This window comes from Anomaloglossus baeobatrachus, chromosome 1, assembly GCF_048569485.1.
Source record: "Anomaloglossus baeobatrachus isolate aAnoBae1 chromosome 1, aAnoBae1.hap1, whole genome shotgun sequence".
Lineage (NCBI taxonomy): Eukaryota > Metazoa > Chordata > Amphibia > Anura > Aromobatidae > Anomaloglossus > Anomaloglossus baeobatrachus.
This window is the reverse complement of record NC_134353.1, coordinates 819,353,951-819,370,204: the sequence shown is the minus strand read 5'-3', so window position 1 is coordinate 819,370,204 and position 16,254 is coordinate 819,353,951. Positions and strand designations below refer to the sequence as shown.

Here is a 16,254-nt window from a genome sequence, read left to right as displayed (position 1 = left end):
CGGGTAAGGAGGAGGTCATTGCTGGTAAACCACAATTCACCAACACACATATCTAGTTGCCCTGTCACCAGGACTGGGTTAGGGTAGGGTCATTTAGGATCTTCACCATATCATCTGGGGCCTCTCACCCACTATCTCAGGAACCAGGCGGGTGGAGCGACTGTTCAGGGGAGCAAGGTGACACATACACACTCAGTCAGTTGAGAAACCACCGGGAACCAAGTTAAATGTAGGAGAACACGGTCGCTGAGGGGAGAGCTTTTAGCTACCTCAGTACCAGAGCACACCTCAGTGCGCGGAGCCCTAGTCTGGTGGGCACTGCAAGTCCCGCTAGCAGAATCAGCCGGGCAGAGGGTTTCAAGTCTTCTGGCCCACACACAGTGCCCGGGGCAAAGCAGCACATAGAGCCAGGAGTCATGACCATAGGGCGGCTCCATCTAAGGACTCGCGCTGCCTGCTATACGGGATGGGGCACTGAACAAACTCCAACGACTCGGGTCCCAGCGTAGCTTCAAGTCGCAGGGACTCACACAACACAGCGCAGGGAGGAAAGACTCACTGAAGGAAACACCGGTCCTGGTCTTCGAACTATCCGGGATTGGCTGGAGCCCATCACAGCGGAATCTGGCAGTCCAACGGCGGGAGCACCTCAGTGAGTAAACAACCTGAACTGCGACCGCTGTGTCGTCTAATCCTTCCCACGCCCCGCGCTCCCCTTATTGGAGTGGACTACTACTCCCAACATCCTCCCTGGGGCCTGAGCCCTGCCTGTGGAGAGCTGGACCATCTGAGCTGCGTTACCATCTGCCCCAGAGAGAAAAGATATCTCGCAGCGGTGGCTCCCATCATAGCTGCACACCACAGGTGGCTTCATGAAGACAAACTTTATTCTACTCCCCTGTAAATAACTTCTCCATCTTTATTGATACCGACGGGGTCACGGAACAGGGCCAGGCTGCTGTGACATCCCCAAACCGCCCCGGTGACGAGTAACCCAAAAACCCCAGAGACCCGTCACTCAGCTTACTTGTAACCAGAATACCCAAGTCCTTCTCCTGTTCTGTAGTCCCGAGTTTACTTCTTAATGTGTACGCAGCTATAGGATTACTCTGTCCTAGGTGCACTACTTTACATTTATCAACATTAAATCTCATTTGCCAAGTATCTGCCCATTCCGACATCTTATCCAAATCGTTTTGTAATATTGCACTATCAAGGTCTGTTTTTAATATCCTACATAGTTTGGTGTCATCAGCAAAGACTGACACTTTACTCTCAATCCCATCCACAAGGTCATTAATAAAGATGTTATAAAGAATTGGTCCTAACACAGATCCCTGCGGCACCCCACTGCTGACTATAGCCCATTTACAGAATATACCATTTATGATGACTTTTTGTCCCTACTTCTGGAGCTTCATTACAAGACTGTTATGTAGCACATTATCAAATGCCTTTGCATAGTCCAAATTAATCACATCAGCTGCATTACCAATATCCATATTTGCTTTTACCTCCTCATAGAAGCATAACATGTTGGTTAGACACGACTTATCTTTCAGAAATCCATGCTGGTTATCATTTATTATATTATTATCTACAAAATATTTCTGCCGGTCATCTCTTATAATGCCCTTAAAAACCTTGGGCATTTCCTACTTTCGTACGTATAAGGTTTATTTACCCCTATTCCCATTTTTTATGGCTTTTTTTAATTTTTCTACTTTTTATTTTTTAGTATTATGGTTATTTTGTATTGCACACTATGGTAATATTGTATCAGGTACTAGGGTAATTCTGCACCAGATATGTAATTTTTTACACCGTTGGGCACATTTTAATACTGATAAGTACCATAAGTGTCTTTTTTTCCCTTCTTCTTTTTGTTGCTTTTGCTGTGTGAACAACCAGCTCTGTTGTAGTTTATCTTATTGTTGACTTTAGTTTAGTTGTGTTGCCAGCAGACATTAACTAGTAGGGACTGTTTCCTAGGGCTTCTTATGAGAAGAGGCTTAGCACTAGAAGTCCCAGAAATTTCGAGCTCCCCTCTGAAGTCCCGAAAGAGGGTCAAGTGACCCTTAGTCCAAACTGAATAGAACTAACTAGAAACTAAATGGCTAAACTCAATGGAAAACAACAACCTCCTGTGGTGCGACAGTAATGGCCTTAATTACAGAACAAAAGACGGTGATTATAGGATGTTAGCTAAAATTCTTCAGGTCATTCGACCCGTCTCTGGGTTCCAAAGGTAGAAACGTTAAATGACCCCTCTCTGGGACTTCTAGTGTTAGAGAACAAGTGTCTATTACCAAGGTGTGAACAAGAAAGAGAGGGAGGCTTCTCATCTGTTCGTATCTGACCACATATTGCTACTCCAATGCAGACTGATAAAATAATTCAATACAATATAACAATCAAAGATTTATTGTAAGTGCATTAAGTAAACAATTGTATCTATTAATAATTCTTGTTACTATCTTCCACCAAGATAACTGAAAGACATTATTGTTTCAACACCATCTAATCCCATAGCAATAGACCTGGAGCGGTTGTGGCCAAAGCTGTCAGGAATCAGAACCGGACTAAACTCATCTTCAGCTTTGGTCACCGGCCGGATCTTCGAATTATATATTCTTTGAAATGTAGGAGTGTTTCATAGAATAATATACCTGGCTGAACTTGTATATCTAGGCTCTGATTCAGGTTGCCTGTGGTTTGGGCAGCAAGAATCAGCTGACAAGTTCCCTTTTAAAGCTGAAATCTGATTATCCTCTGTCATCTTTTTATGTATAACAGAGCATACTATTGACTTTTTATTTTTCTGTTTTGGATGCCAGATACCAAAATCCCTGCTCATCGGGCTGTACTGGTAGCTCGCTGTGAAGTAATGGCTGCCATGCTTTCCGGAAGTTACATGGAAGCGAACTGCATCCTTATTCCAGTAAAGGGTATATCAAAAGACACTTTCCTTGCTTTCCTGGAGTACATCTATACAGATAACTGCTGCCCTGGTAAGACATACATTTTGATTCACTACAAGTGGATTATCAATCCTCAGTTTCTCCACTCATTCTTGGCAGATCAGTTATATCATTAGGCAGACAGATTATATTCTAACCTTGTTTTCTGCTCAACTTCTGGTAAAAGGGTTGTATATATCAAAGAAACAACAAGCTGTGTACCGCTCCCACGACACAAGTGCACACACCCAACCAGGACTCCATCTTTCATGTAGTGTGCCGAGTTCTACAAGAAATACAACTCACCCAGGACTACCGCCCCGGCCACGTTACAGTATCATCATATGTAGAGCTTAGCGTTTGCTTAATGTATCTCTCCAACCCCAAGGCCAGTACAGTCTGTCCTCTGTAGTAATGTACCCCTCTTTGTCCTCTGTAGTAATGTGCCCAATCCCGTAGTAATGTGCCCATTTTGTCCTTTGTAGTAATGCGCCACATCCTTGTCACCTGTAGTAATCTGCCCATATTGTCACCCTTGTAGTAATGTGGCTATTTTTTGGCCCCATCCTTGTCCCCTTCTTTTAGCAATGCCCCATCCTCTAGTAATGTGCCCATCTTGTCCCCATCCTGTAGTAATGAGCCCATCCTTGTCCCCTGTAGTAATGTGCCCCATATTGTAGTAATGTGCCCATTTTGTCCCCTGTAGCAATGTGCCCATCTTTTCCCCTGTAGTAATGTGCCTGTGCCCATCTTGTCACCCTTGTAGTAATGTGCCCATTCTTTTGCCCCATCCTTTTCCTCTTCTTTTAGCAATGCCCCATCCTGTAGTAATGTGCCCATCTTGTCCCCATCCTGTAGTAATGAGCCCATCCTTGTCCCCTGTAGTAATGTGCCCCATATTGTAGTAATGTGCCCATTTTGTCCCCTGCAGCAATGTGCCCACGTTTTCCCCTGTAGTAATGTGCCTGTGCCCATCTTGTCACCCTTGTAGTAATGTGCCCATTCTTTTGCCCCATCCTTGTCTCTTTCTTTTAGCAATGCTCCATCCTGTATTAATATGCCCATGTTGTCCCCTGTAGTAATGTGCTGATCCTTGTCCCCATTCTGTAGTAATGTGCCAATCCTTGTCCCTATCCTGTAGTAATGTGCCCCATCATGTAGTAATTTGCCCCATCCTGTAGTAATGTGCCCATTTTGTCCCCTGCAGTAATATGCACATCTTGTCCCCTCTAGTAATGTGCCCCATATTGTAGTAATGTGCCCATTTTGTCCCCTGTAGCAATGTGCCCATCTTTTCCCCTGTAGTAATGTGCCTGTGCCCATCTTGTCACCCTTGTAGTAATGTGCCCATTATTTTGCCCCATCCTTGTCCTCTTCTTTTAGCAATGCCCCATCCTGTAGTAATGTGCCCATCTTGTCCCCATCCTGTAGTAATGAGCCCATCCTTGTCCCCTGTAGTAATGTGCCCCATATTGTAGTAATGTGCCCATTTTGTCCCCTGTAGCAATGTGCCCATCTTTTCCCCTGTAGTAATGTGCCTGTGCCCATCTTGTCACCCTTGTAGTAATGTGCCCATTCTTTTGCCCCATCCTTGTCTCTTTCTTTTAGCAATGCTCCATCCTGTATTAATGTGCCCATGTTGTCCCCTGTAGTAATGTGCTGATCCTTGTCCCCATTCTGTAGTAATGTGCCAATCCTTGTCCCTATCCTGTAGTAATGTGCCCCATCATGTAGTAATTTGCCCCATCCTGTAGTAATGTGCCCATTTTGTCCCCTGCAGTAATATGCACATCTTGTCACCCTTGTAGTAATGTGCCAAATCTTTTGCCCCATTCTTGTTCTTATAGCAATGCCCCATCCTGTAGTAATGTGCCTACCTTGTCACCTGTAGTAATGTTCCCATCCTTGCCCTCAGTAGTAATGTGCCCCATACTTGTCACCCTTGTAGTAATGTGCTCATCTTTGTCCCCTTCTTTTAGTAGTGCCTCATCCTGTAGTAATTTCCCTTATTCATGCCACATTATGCCGTTTTCACATACACACGTTAAAAAAAAAAAAAAAATTCTTCTCACCTGTCCTCGGTTGCCTCGGTGTCCTCTTTCCTGCTTCTTGTAGCCTGTAGGCCCCCTGATGATCATGGCCTTATGCCGGGAGCCACAGCCATCTGCGATTTACTTCAGATGATTGTACTCCGCCACAGCGCAAAGGAAAGCTCTGCAGAGATTCTCCAATGGCATGCGCTGGCCAATCAGACGCCCGCAGGTGATGTCATACAACGCCGTCACATGCTGGCGTATAATTTGGTGGCGACTGCCTTTGATGAAGCTCTGCAGAGAGTTCCTGTGCACAGCGGCGGAAATCAATCATCTGAAGTAAAGCACAGATGGCTGCGGCTCCCGGCATAGGGCTGCGATCATCAGGGGGCCTGTGGGTGCAAGAAGCTGCCTCAGGGGCCACATGCGGTCCAAGGGTTGTGTGTTTGAGATCCCTGGGTTAGAGAGAGGCATGTTATGCGCTGCGTGATACGTACGCATGCCTCACTCAGGACCCGCACTAAAGATACAGAACACAAATTACCGGCTGCCACATCCCAATCTTTAACACAAGCTACAGCTGCCAGTGATTTAACTAGAACTGCACCACACTCCGGGCCGGTCATTTTGGAGGTCGCACATGCAGCTCTAGTTAAATCACTGGCGGCTGTGGCTTATCTTATACATTGAGATGCGGCCACCTGCCCATACTGTGCATGTCAGCAAAAATGGCTTAGCGTGTCACCTCTGACACACGTCATAGGTTAGTCATCACTGTCCTAGAGGTAATTTCCCCTCTGCAACATGAGATAAGCGCAAGGTGAACTTGCAGCAATCGGCCAGCTACAGAGCGCTGTGAGCAGGCGGTAGCGCATAGTGCCTACAAGTGGTGAGGTCTCCTTACCTGGGTAACCGACCACTCTGAGATTGCAGGGTAGCTAATAACCTAAGTAATAAACTGTGCACTATAACATTTAAAATCTTGAGCATAAAGAGGGAGATTTTAATAGGGGATATACTGCAAAGTTACTTGTTTTTACAAGCACATTTCAATTTTACCTATTTAAGAATTTGCATATTGAACGTGTGGGCAGCTCTGGAAATTATTTTTTTTTCCTACAGCCAGTGTCCTGCAAACCATGTCACTTCTGATTTGTTCTGAGATGTATCAAGTATCCAGACTGCAGCGTATGTGTGAGTGTAACATCACCATTCAGCTCCAGAGTGTGCCGAGCCGAGAACTGGCATCAACAAGCCTGAATGTGGTCCGTCTGCTCAAAAAAGCCAAGGTAATGCCATCATGTGGTCAACAGTTTGTAATATTTACATCAGACACATGTTTATGGAAGTAGTATATAGAATAACATTTTATTGATGACTTTATATAGTACTAAAAACTTAACATTGGCCAAATCTTTGCCAAAGGTTACTTTTTACCATGTAGACATCTGTATGCTATTGAGTGACAATAGTGAAAAGCCTTTACCACACAACCAAATTTAGGAAGTGACATTAAGGGTACGGTTCCATTTGCGTTTTGCACGAACGAGTGCAATCGAATGAAACATTGGATTGCTCTCACTCTAGTGCAAAACCATGGGGCAGTGTCCATTGATTTCTCATGCTATAACGGTATGCGGAATGAATCGCAGCCTGCTGTGTTTGGCAGTGAGACTTGGCTCACGCACCCGAATACAAGTCTAGGGGAGCGTGTGAAACATCGCACTGCACTCGCATGTCATCCAAGTGCAGTGCGATAAACGCAGAGACAGGTAGCGGAGGAGATGGGGAGAAAGTGCTCCCTCCCTCTTATCCGCACCTGAAAAAAAGAAAAACTGATGCAACAAGAATTGTAAAAAGTGACACACAGATCAAAAATGGATCTAGCACATTGTAAAAAACACAGACCATTTTTTCATACTTGAGAAAAATAATTGAAATGTGACACTGATCTCTTTAAGATGCTGGTGTACTCATTAAGGTTTTCTTAGGCAAAGAAAAAACTGGCAGCCTTTTTTCCTTAAGTGGCTTTGTTGGCGGTTATGCCATTGATTTTTACATTGGCTTCTCCACCGAGGTCTTTTTTTTTTTCTAGTAGAAGTCAGCCACAGAATGAAGATGCTACTTTTAGCTGAGAACTTCAAGCAGTTAAAAGAAATAACAAAAGACTGAAAATGTGCGCACAACAATGTCATTTTATACATTGCTGTGCATTCTGTCCATTTTTTGTAGAGGTTTTGCAGCACTTTTTCAGGCAGATTCCAGTCAGAATTTGCCTGAAAAGACATTGTGTGCACATACTCTTAGGCTGCGACCGCACTTTGCGTTCACCTACTTGCAGTTCTAAACGCACGTTTTGTGCTTAATTGATTTGACCAAAGTTGCCTTTTTCAGAAATTTAGCGCTGAAAACGCATGCATATTTACCGCGTTTTGGATGTGTTTTCAGCGCTTTTTGCATGCTTTTCCACCTGCGTTTTGACAAATGCGTTTTGGAAATCTAGACACTGCTAAATAAAGGTTAAACATTCAAATATATTGAAAAAAGAGAAAAAAAAGGATTAAATACATAAGTGCCGAAATTAAAATGAAAATAGAAATATATAATGGAATTATAGCGGTAATATCGTATTTCTTAGATAAAAAGCACTCAATTTAATATTTTCTTTATTTTAATTGTCAGATTATGTGTGTGTGTAAAGGGACATATGAATTCAGTAATTTAATGTGCAAAAAGCATGCGTGTTGTCAGGCCAAAATGCATGTTTTCTGCACTCAAAAAGCAGGTAAAACGCAGGAATTTGTAGGAATCTTGGTTTTTGCCATTTCTCATTGACTCCAATGTTAGCAAAACGCACCTAAAATGGCAAAAACAATTGACATGTTGCTTCTTTGATTGCATGTTTTTTGCCACAAAATATGCAAATTAAACGCAGCGTTTAGAAACGCAAAGTGCGGTCTAGAAATCCCCATTTTCCATAGACTTTGCTGTGAAATCAAAACACATGCCTTTTGGCATGAATAAGGTGCTTCTCAAAACGCATCTAAAAAGCATCTGAAACGCAGGTGGAAACGCAAAGTGCGGTCGCAGCCTTTTGGCTAAAAACTATCCCATTAGAAAGGAAGTCTGAGGTTTTCATTTTGTACAGATTGTATGGTAAAGTCCAAAAAATGGACCTCGAGTACTGCAAAACGTTTCATTAAGATTCGGCGGTCATGCTGCTTTTCTTCTAAACATGATGTTACGGGAACTTAAGCTGTTTAATAGTCTTAGGAAATAGCTCAGCTGTTTAATGCATATCTTCTGCAACAGTTTTCATGATTCTCAAGATCTGCTGGTAAAACATGTCATTATGATTGGTTCCAGCACAAACAAACAACACGCAGGCAGCATCATGGAAAGTGATGAGTCAGGGTTATTTATTAATTGCATGCTCTACTGGCTCCATGTCCTGGCAAGACCTAAAGAAACTTTTGTTGAGCCAAATTACATGAATATGTGTATATCTTTGTGCTTCAGTAATTAAAAATAAGCAGCTTCTAGCACCAGATACATTTTCTCTATTTGTACAAGTGGTCGTAAGAAATCTAATAAATATCAATAAAATGGTTAAGGAAACTTTTAGAAAAGGTTAAGTAATTTTTTATTAAACAGACTAATAAGTAAGATAGGGGGAAATTCACTTATATGTCTTTATAGACTATACTGTGTGAAGGATAAAGAACATAGGTAAAACAAATCTCCTGAATCAAGTTGCAGGATGAGATTAAAAAGTTTGCACGGTCTGAAAAGATAAGATGGGCCTGGCTTTGCTAAAAATATCTTGAGCCAGGTTGCGCTCATCTAGTTGGATTCCGTCCAGGAGTATTCATATTGCATATTTGCAACCACGTGACCTTCCCGGCTCGGACACCGGAGAATCCTCACAGTGCACAGTGCTAACAATGTGAGGACTCGCAAGTCTGCAGTCACATTTATTATTATTATTATTATTTATTTATAGAGCACCATTAATTCCCGAGTAAAGCCCTGATAGGGTTAAATTCTAATAGCAAGGCTACTTTCACATTTTTTTGCACTAAACGCTGAGAAGAACCTGGTACATAGGTCGAATGTATCCATAAGCCCTATTCACCTGACAAAGTCCAAAAGACTGTCTTTTTGGCTTCTATTGGGTGATATGCTTCTGTAAACTCTTCATTTGTTATATTGAAGAGTGCCTTGTACAGATGTATACAGTAAACAGTGTATACCACTTGGTATATGTTTGTTTTGTTTTTAATTTGGGAACTGTTTGGGGAGAATGCAGCATGAGCCTACAGAGTGGAATCAGTCAGAGATGTCCAAATGACCGTATAAGGTCCCCTTCATACGCCTATGAAAAACATTTGTGTTTTGCATGGCCATGTAGAAGGTGCATATGGCCCATTCGTGTGCCGTGATTTTGGCACACTAGTGTTCACCATGTGCAATGCGTGATAGCACACGGAGAGCAGGAACTTTTTACTCGCCTGTCTCCAGTGCTGCTGTCCCCGATGCTGATGTGTCCAGCACTGCTGCTTCCGGATCCGCGGTGCAATGAATATCCATGTGCATAATGAGCAGGCCCAAAAGCAAGTGACAGCAGCGCCGAAGACAGCAGTGCTGGAGACAGGTGAGTATAGAAAATAATTTTATTTCAGAGACATGTGTTTTCTCTGGTATGTATCCTACTGATGTCATACGAATCATCACATCAGTGTGTGGTTCATGTGACATTAGTACTGCCAGAGAAAAACGGACTTGTCTCCATTCGAAACAAATGGACACGCTTCATACGGAAACACGATCCTTATGAAGACACTGATGTGTGCACAGACTTATTGATTTGAATGGGTCTGTGTATGTCCATGTCTCCGGTACGTATGAAAACGGATGTCATACGTACGGGGATCACTGATGTGTGAATGGGGCCTAGCATGGAGTTTCTGCTCCTCTGTACCATGGAGGTGTTTGACAATGTATAGTGCTTTATATGGTTGCCTTACAGCCATAATGCTTTCAATTCCATTTTTAAACATAAGAATAATAGAAAAACATGTTTATGAAACCTCAGAAATATGGTAGAATGTGCTGTTTTACTGTTTCATACAACTTGCTCTAGAGTAATAACCATGCTGTATATGACAAGCTATAAATGTTTGTTGTGTGTACAGATTTCCTGTGAATATATGTATATGTTGTATTAATATTGATTTGTTTTTGTTTAATAGTTTTATAACTCAGAAAGCCTTTATACTTGGCTACTTTACTTTGTTGCAACGCACTACATGATCTTCAATCAAAAGCAAGAGTTCCAAGACCTATCAGGTAAGTTGTTCTAGAATTAACACAATAATCATAGATAGTGTTAGAAAACCTGAACCAAACAAAAAGGTAAGTTGTGTTGCATTCATTTCTATGAATGTCCCATTTACCCTTTCTTATCTAAAGCTGTAGTTGTAGATAGGACCATTGAACTAGTGCATGCAAGCAGTAGAATAGGTTTTGGCTGCTGAAAAAATTCAGCACAAACATTGCATGGTAAGGGTATATGCATACGATCTGCAGACACATAGTCCTAGAAGCAGTGGCTGCCCTTCTGCGGAGATGTAAGTGTTCTCTCCAGTAGAACGCAGCAGTCCGTGCCCACGATCAGGGCTCAGGGCACTGCGGACTTTCGCTGCGTTCTCCTCGGAAAGCCGCTTCACATGTCAGTTTACGCGGAAAGAAGAAGCACAGCGGGCACAGGATTTCTATAAATCTTATCCACTGTGGTTGAATGGCGCCCCTGAGGCTCAGTCGCCACAGGGTATTGTAACTGACTTAAGATGCAATGCTTTATCCCAGGGGATGAAGGAGTTAACCACTGGTGTTTGTTTCACTTACACAAAATCCAGTCAGTGAGTCGGCTAGTTACACCACTCAGGAAACCAGCCAGCCTGGGAAGTTCCCGCTTACGCTGCTTTCACACCTCCGGTTTTAGCAGAGCCGGCCAATCCGGCTCTAAAACCTATGCAACGGATGCGGCGACAATACCGCATCTTTTGCATAAGTTTTTGACATGCGGCCCGTCCGGTTTTTGCCGCTTGCGGCAGGCTACTGAGCATGCGAAGTGGAAAAAACCGCATGCGGCGGCCAGATGCGGTGTTTGCCGCAGGACGCCGCCGTCCATAGGCATGCATTGCAAATCGCGCCGCATCGGCCGATGCGTTTTTTTTGCCGGACAAAAAAACGTGCCAGGCAACGTTCCATCCGACCGCCGCATCGGCTAAATCTGCCGCATGCAGCAAAAACCAGACCGAACGCAAGCCCATGCGGCACAATACGGCACTAATGAAAGTCTGTGCAAAAAAAAACGCAACCGGCGGCAAAAAAAACGGTTGCAGGTTTTCTGCAAAGCACCGGATTGTGCCACACAGGAAAAACCGGATGTGTGAAAGCAGCCTTATCAGGGTAACAGCCACTATGAGTCATCCCAAGGGTGGGGTCTGCTAGAGGAAGTGAGCAAACACAAACAGTTTTCAATTCAGAATAGTCAGAGACTTGGAACAACACGGTTGCTAGAAGGCGTGCTTCAGAGCTATTCTAGTTAGAACCGGGCACACTGGAAGAGGGCAAGAAGTAACCGGTGGAGATAGTGAGACAGATAAGAACATGGTAGTTGGAGGTCGAGCCTAACCGTTCCCACAGTGCCAGCGCTGACAGGGTGCAGAAGCCCTAGGGCAGATTATACTCTATGTTGTCTGCCAGAATCTGCAGAGGATGGGGATTTTAAGTCCCATCGCCCACTACCCATTTTCCCGGAGCACAGTGACACATAGGATCTGGGGTTGGGATTGCAGCCAGACCCCACGGTGAGGATTCACGCTACCTGCATACGGGATGGCACATTTATCAGAGACACTGGGGTTCCCAAGCTGCATCTTAAGAACTGTGAGTAAAAAGAACTTTGAACCGCAGCCCCCTGTGTCGTCCCTGTCTTTGCCGGCGCCATCGCCCTGTGCATCGGTGCTCCCATGGACTACTGCCCTCGTCATCCACCCGGGGCCCGTCCCGCCTGTGGGGAGCAACACCATCCCGGCTGCCATAACAAATGCCCCGTGGGAGGCTACTCCTCAGCTAGTTGCAGCATTTTTTTCATTTTGAATTGCCTTACATTTTAAAAAATGCTTATTCTGATTTTTTTCTGGTGTTTTAACCTGTTTTTTTTTTTTTTTGTTTGCCTTTTTTATGCTGCGGACAGATGTTGTCTGTAAGGCCTCATCTAGGTTTTTGGGATAATTTGTAAGTGAGAAAAATAAACAATTTTTCACCCATGCGCTGAACTTCATTTTTTTCCGTTTTTGGTCTATATTTAGCTATTATCCATTATTACAATCAGTGCAGCATCTGTTTTCTTGAGTGAAACAAAAATTTCAAGCTTTTCTTATTCACTGGCATCAATGATTTGAAAGAATTAATCTAATCCATGACCCTATAGAGCATATCTGGATCTAGTTCTATCTATGAAAAACAGAGAGCATGTGTAAACAGGTACAGGAAATGCAACAATACAATAAAGAAGGCTCATTGATGACTCACATCATGTTCGCTCCCCTGTTAGTTGTGGCACCAACTCCGCCTTTTTGCTGCTAGACTAGCCTTTTATATTTTGTAACTGCACCATAGTTGTCACCTGACCTGGCGTTCCATTCAAACTCTTTCCTCTAGGAAATACACTCCTTATACTTCAGTTCCTGTCAGTTCTCTCCCACCAGCAGATGGTGGTATTTGTTTACAACTGCTGTGGGACGATGGATAGCCTCTTTTGCTTGCCAACCCCTTACATTTTTCCTCTCTTTTACCTTGCCAGTCCTCGTTGCATCCTGCTGACTACATCAAGTGTAAACAGGTGCCAGGAATGCAACGACACAATAAAAGTGTCTCAGTGGTGACTCACAACAAGTATTTATTGTACAGCAACAGGAAGGAAGGACAGATAATCAATAAATGATACAAGTGTTAAAGACAAGGCAAATCAATTCATAGTTAGCAATATGCAGGGTAACAATCGACTGATCTACTACATACAACTACTAAAGATTCTAGTTAACAAATTTCACTTGCATTAACTCAATTCCAGTATTTCTATAAGGGTAGCATCAGTCTCACTCTACTTCTACAAAAATACATACAGCTGCACTCTAGAACACTAACATTGAATTAGGATACTCTGTTATTGCTTTACTGCTATAGGAATATTTGAAAAAAGAGACACTTAGTTTATGTATTGGCCAATGCATGAGAGCCCAGTAGCCAACTACAAGGTGATCTCTTGTATACTGGGACCCACCCTAACTTAAAATTCTTAATTATTCATTCATTTGGTTAGTACCGTGTTTCCCCGAAAATAAGTCAGTGTCTTATATTATTATTTGCTCCGAAAAATGTGCTAGGGCTTATTTTCAGGGTAGGTCTTTTGGGGAAATACGGATAATTTTAGCCTCAAAGAAGGCAAATACCCCACCAAAGGAATCGCACTTACCAGACCCCAGACAACCTGCATTCAACAGTAGTTGCTCCCCTTGCTGGAGTTAGCGAGAGCAGAGTGATACTGCTACCCAACAATGTGAGTGTGTGCGTGTGTGTGCGTGTGTGTGCGTGTGTGTGCGTGTGTGTGTGTGTGTGTGTGTGCGCGTGTGTGTGTGTGTGCGCGTGTGTGTGTGTGTGCGCGTGTGTGTGTGTGTGTGTGGAGCATGATATAATTATGGATCAAACAGCTTATTTATACTGTGAATTGGGGTTGTGTTTTGAAACAATTGTTTTGTTTACTTATATAAATGGATTTAATAAAATTAATAAAAAGGTGTTTTTATGATTGCTGAAATCGACTTGTGGTTCTCCTGATTATGATTATAAGTGAGAGTTGCAGGGTTTTGACCTTGGTCTGAAATGTATTTATTGACCTTTCTCGTTGACCCATTGGAATGATCCTGCTCTTAGGAGTCATTTTTGTCAGGGTCTGTCTGATAGGCTGAAGGATTCTCTGGCTCAGTATACTGCTCTAAAATTACTAGAGGCCCCAATGGCAATTTCTATTAGGGTGGATAGACACCTCAGGGAGAGACCCACTGTTATCCTGCCCCCTGTGGTTCTTCCGCAGGAGGAGATCTCATAGGTACAACTTGTTGAACCCATGCACATGGGGGGCTCTCCTCATACTAGGTCGCGTACGGTTCTTCATGGGATGGGGGTATGTTTTTACTGTGGTCTTAAGGGTCATTACATTTGAGCTTGTCCATCCATACACAAACAAGTAACATCTTTCAAAAAGCTGCATCTCCCTGTGTGGAGGGAGACGACCAGAGTGGATATATTTACTTCGCAACACCCATCTTTCCTACCGAAATCTCTAAGACTATGTGCGCACTTACCGGATTTTGCCGCGGATTTTCCGCGGATTTGCTGCATGTTTCACTGCAGAAAATGTTCATAACATCTCTGCAGTGAATCACCAGCAAATCCTATGGAGAAAAAAAATCCTGTGCGCACTGGGCGGAATTTGACAGCTGCATGTTTTGCTGCGGGAATCCCGCAGCAAAAACAAGTGCATGTCACTTCTTTTCCGCACATTGCTGCGGGATTTCACTCCATTGACTCCAATGTTAATCATGAAATCCCGCAGGGAATAACGCAGGCAGCAAATTCTGTGCGGTTCACTGCGTTTTCCTGCGTTATTCCCTGCGGTATTTCGCGGTTTACCTCCGGTAATGCACATCGCCTGTCTGCGGTTTTGCAGGGAAGTAATGTCATTACAGGAAGAGGAAGCCGTGCAGAGAGTAAACACACACATCACAGACACAGAACACATCACAGACATAGAACACATAGACACAGACACATAGAACACACATAGAAAGAAAACGAAAATATAGAAAACAAAGAACGTGGGCTCCGCTGCATATTTACCGTCCAGCCGAGGTAAGCACACAGCGGCGGCCCGGTATTCTCAGGCTGGGGAGGGAGAGGGGCAGGGGTAATGTCCCCCGCCTCACTCCCACCTCCCGCAGCCGAGAATATCAGCCGCAGCTGCCCCGGCACTGTCGCATACATTATGCGGCAGCACCGGCGTGTCCTCGGCTCTTCTTGCCGCCGTGTAGCAGTGGCAGCAAGGTAATACAAGGGGTTAATGGTGATGGGGGACCACCGCCATTAACCCCAGGCTTGATCATGGCAGCGTCTATGTGACAGCTGACATGATCAACCCGTAAGTAAAGTGAAAAAAACACAGACACCAAAAATCCTTTATTTTAAATAAAACAAACAAGCCTCGTTCACCATTTTATTAACCCCTCCCGCACCAAAGCTCCGGCGTAATCCACTGCTCCGACGTAATCCACAAGTCCTGCACTGCTGACATCCAGCCGCGACTGTCACAGACACAGCGCTGAATGCAGCAGACAACAGAGGTAATTACCGGTCATTTCCCACGGCCGGTAATGTGAACTCACTGCCGACCGTGGGAAATGCAGCGATCTGTCATCTATCTATCTATCCCTCTGTCTGTCTATCTATCTATCCCTCTATCTATTCTTCTGTCTATCTACTATCAGAATTAAATGACTTTTTTTTTTCAATGTGCTTTATTGCATTGAATGCAATAAAGCACATCCCAACCCGCACGCGGCAAAACCGCGGCAATACCGCGAATAATACCGCGGTAAAACCGCAGCAAACCGCGGCAAACCGCATGCGGTTTTCGGGTGCGGTTTCCCGCGGTTTTTTACCGCGGGTGCGGTAATCTTTGAGAGCATGCGGAATTTTCTCAAGGAAATTTCATTTCCCAGTGCGCACAGAGCCTATGTCATTTAGAGAGAAGCGGAGTTAACCTTCCCACTCCTCAGGTTAATTCTAGGCCTACGTATTCCCAATGGAGGGGTGGTAGGAGGGGGATGGCCGTTATTCCTGAATGTAAGGTTGTGCAGTCTAAAGGTGATTCCTCTGTAGTCTGTCATTTTTGGAGGTTTCTTTCTGCTAAAAGATGCATACTTGGTAATAAATGTTAAGGTCCTGTGTGTGAATGAGTATGAGTGGGTTTACTAAAAACATTAGGTGGAAGTGTGCATCTGGGGGGTTGGGCCTCAGGTTTATTGGTCCATATCATGTAGCAAACATAATTAACTTTATGGCTGTTCAGCTTGAGCTTCCCCCAGTTCTAAATGTCCTTTTTCACAGGTTGTCACTCAAGAGATGTGTTTTTA

The 16,254-nt window shown here is 43.8% G+C and overlaps 1 protein-coding gene across 1 annotated transcript in view; it reads left to right on the top strand.

The window, feature by feature from the left end:
• Positions 1–16,254, top strand: part of RHOBTB3 (Rho related BTB domain containing 3) — a 118,314-nt gene that overhangs the window by 89,671 nt on the left and 12,389 nt on the right. The window contains exons 9-11 of the mRNA XM_075325082.1: positions 2,838–3,011; positions 6,116–6,282; positions 10,246–10,342. Coding sequence (XP_075181197.1) covers positions 2,838–3,011; positions 6,116–6,282; positions 10,246–10,342 — 438 coding nt within the window. The remainder of the gene's footprint in view (positions 1–2,837; positions 3,012–6,115; positions 6,283–10,245; positions 10,343–16,254) is intronic.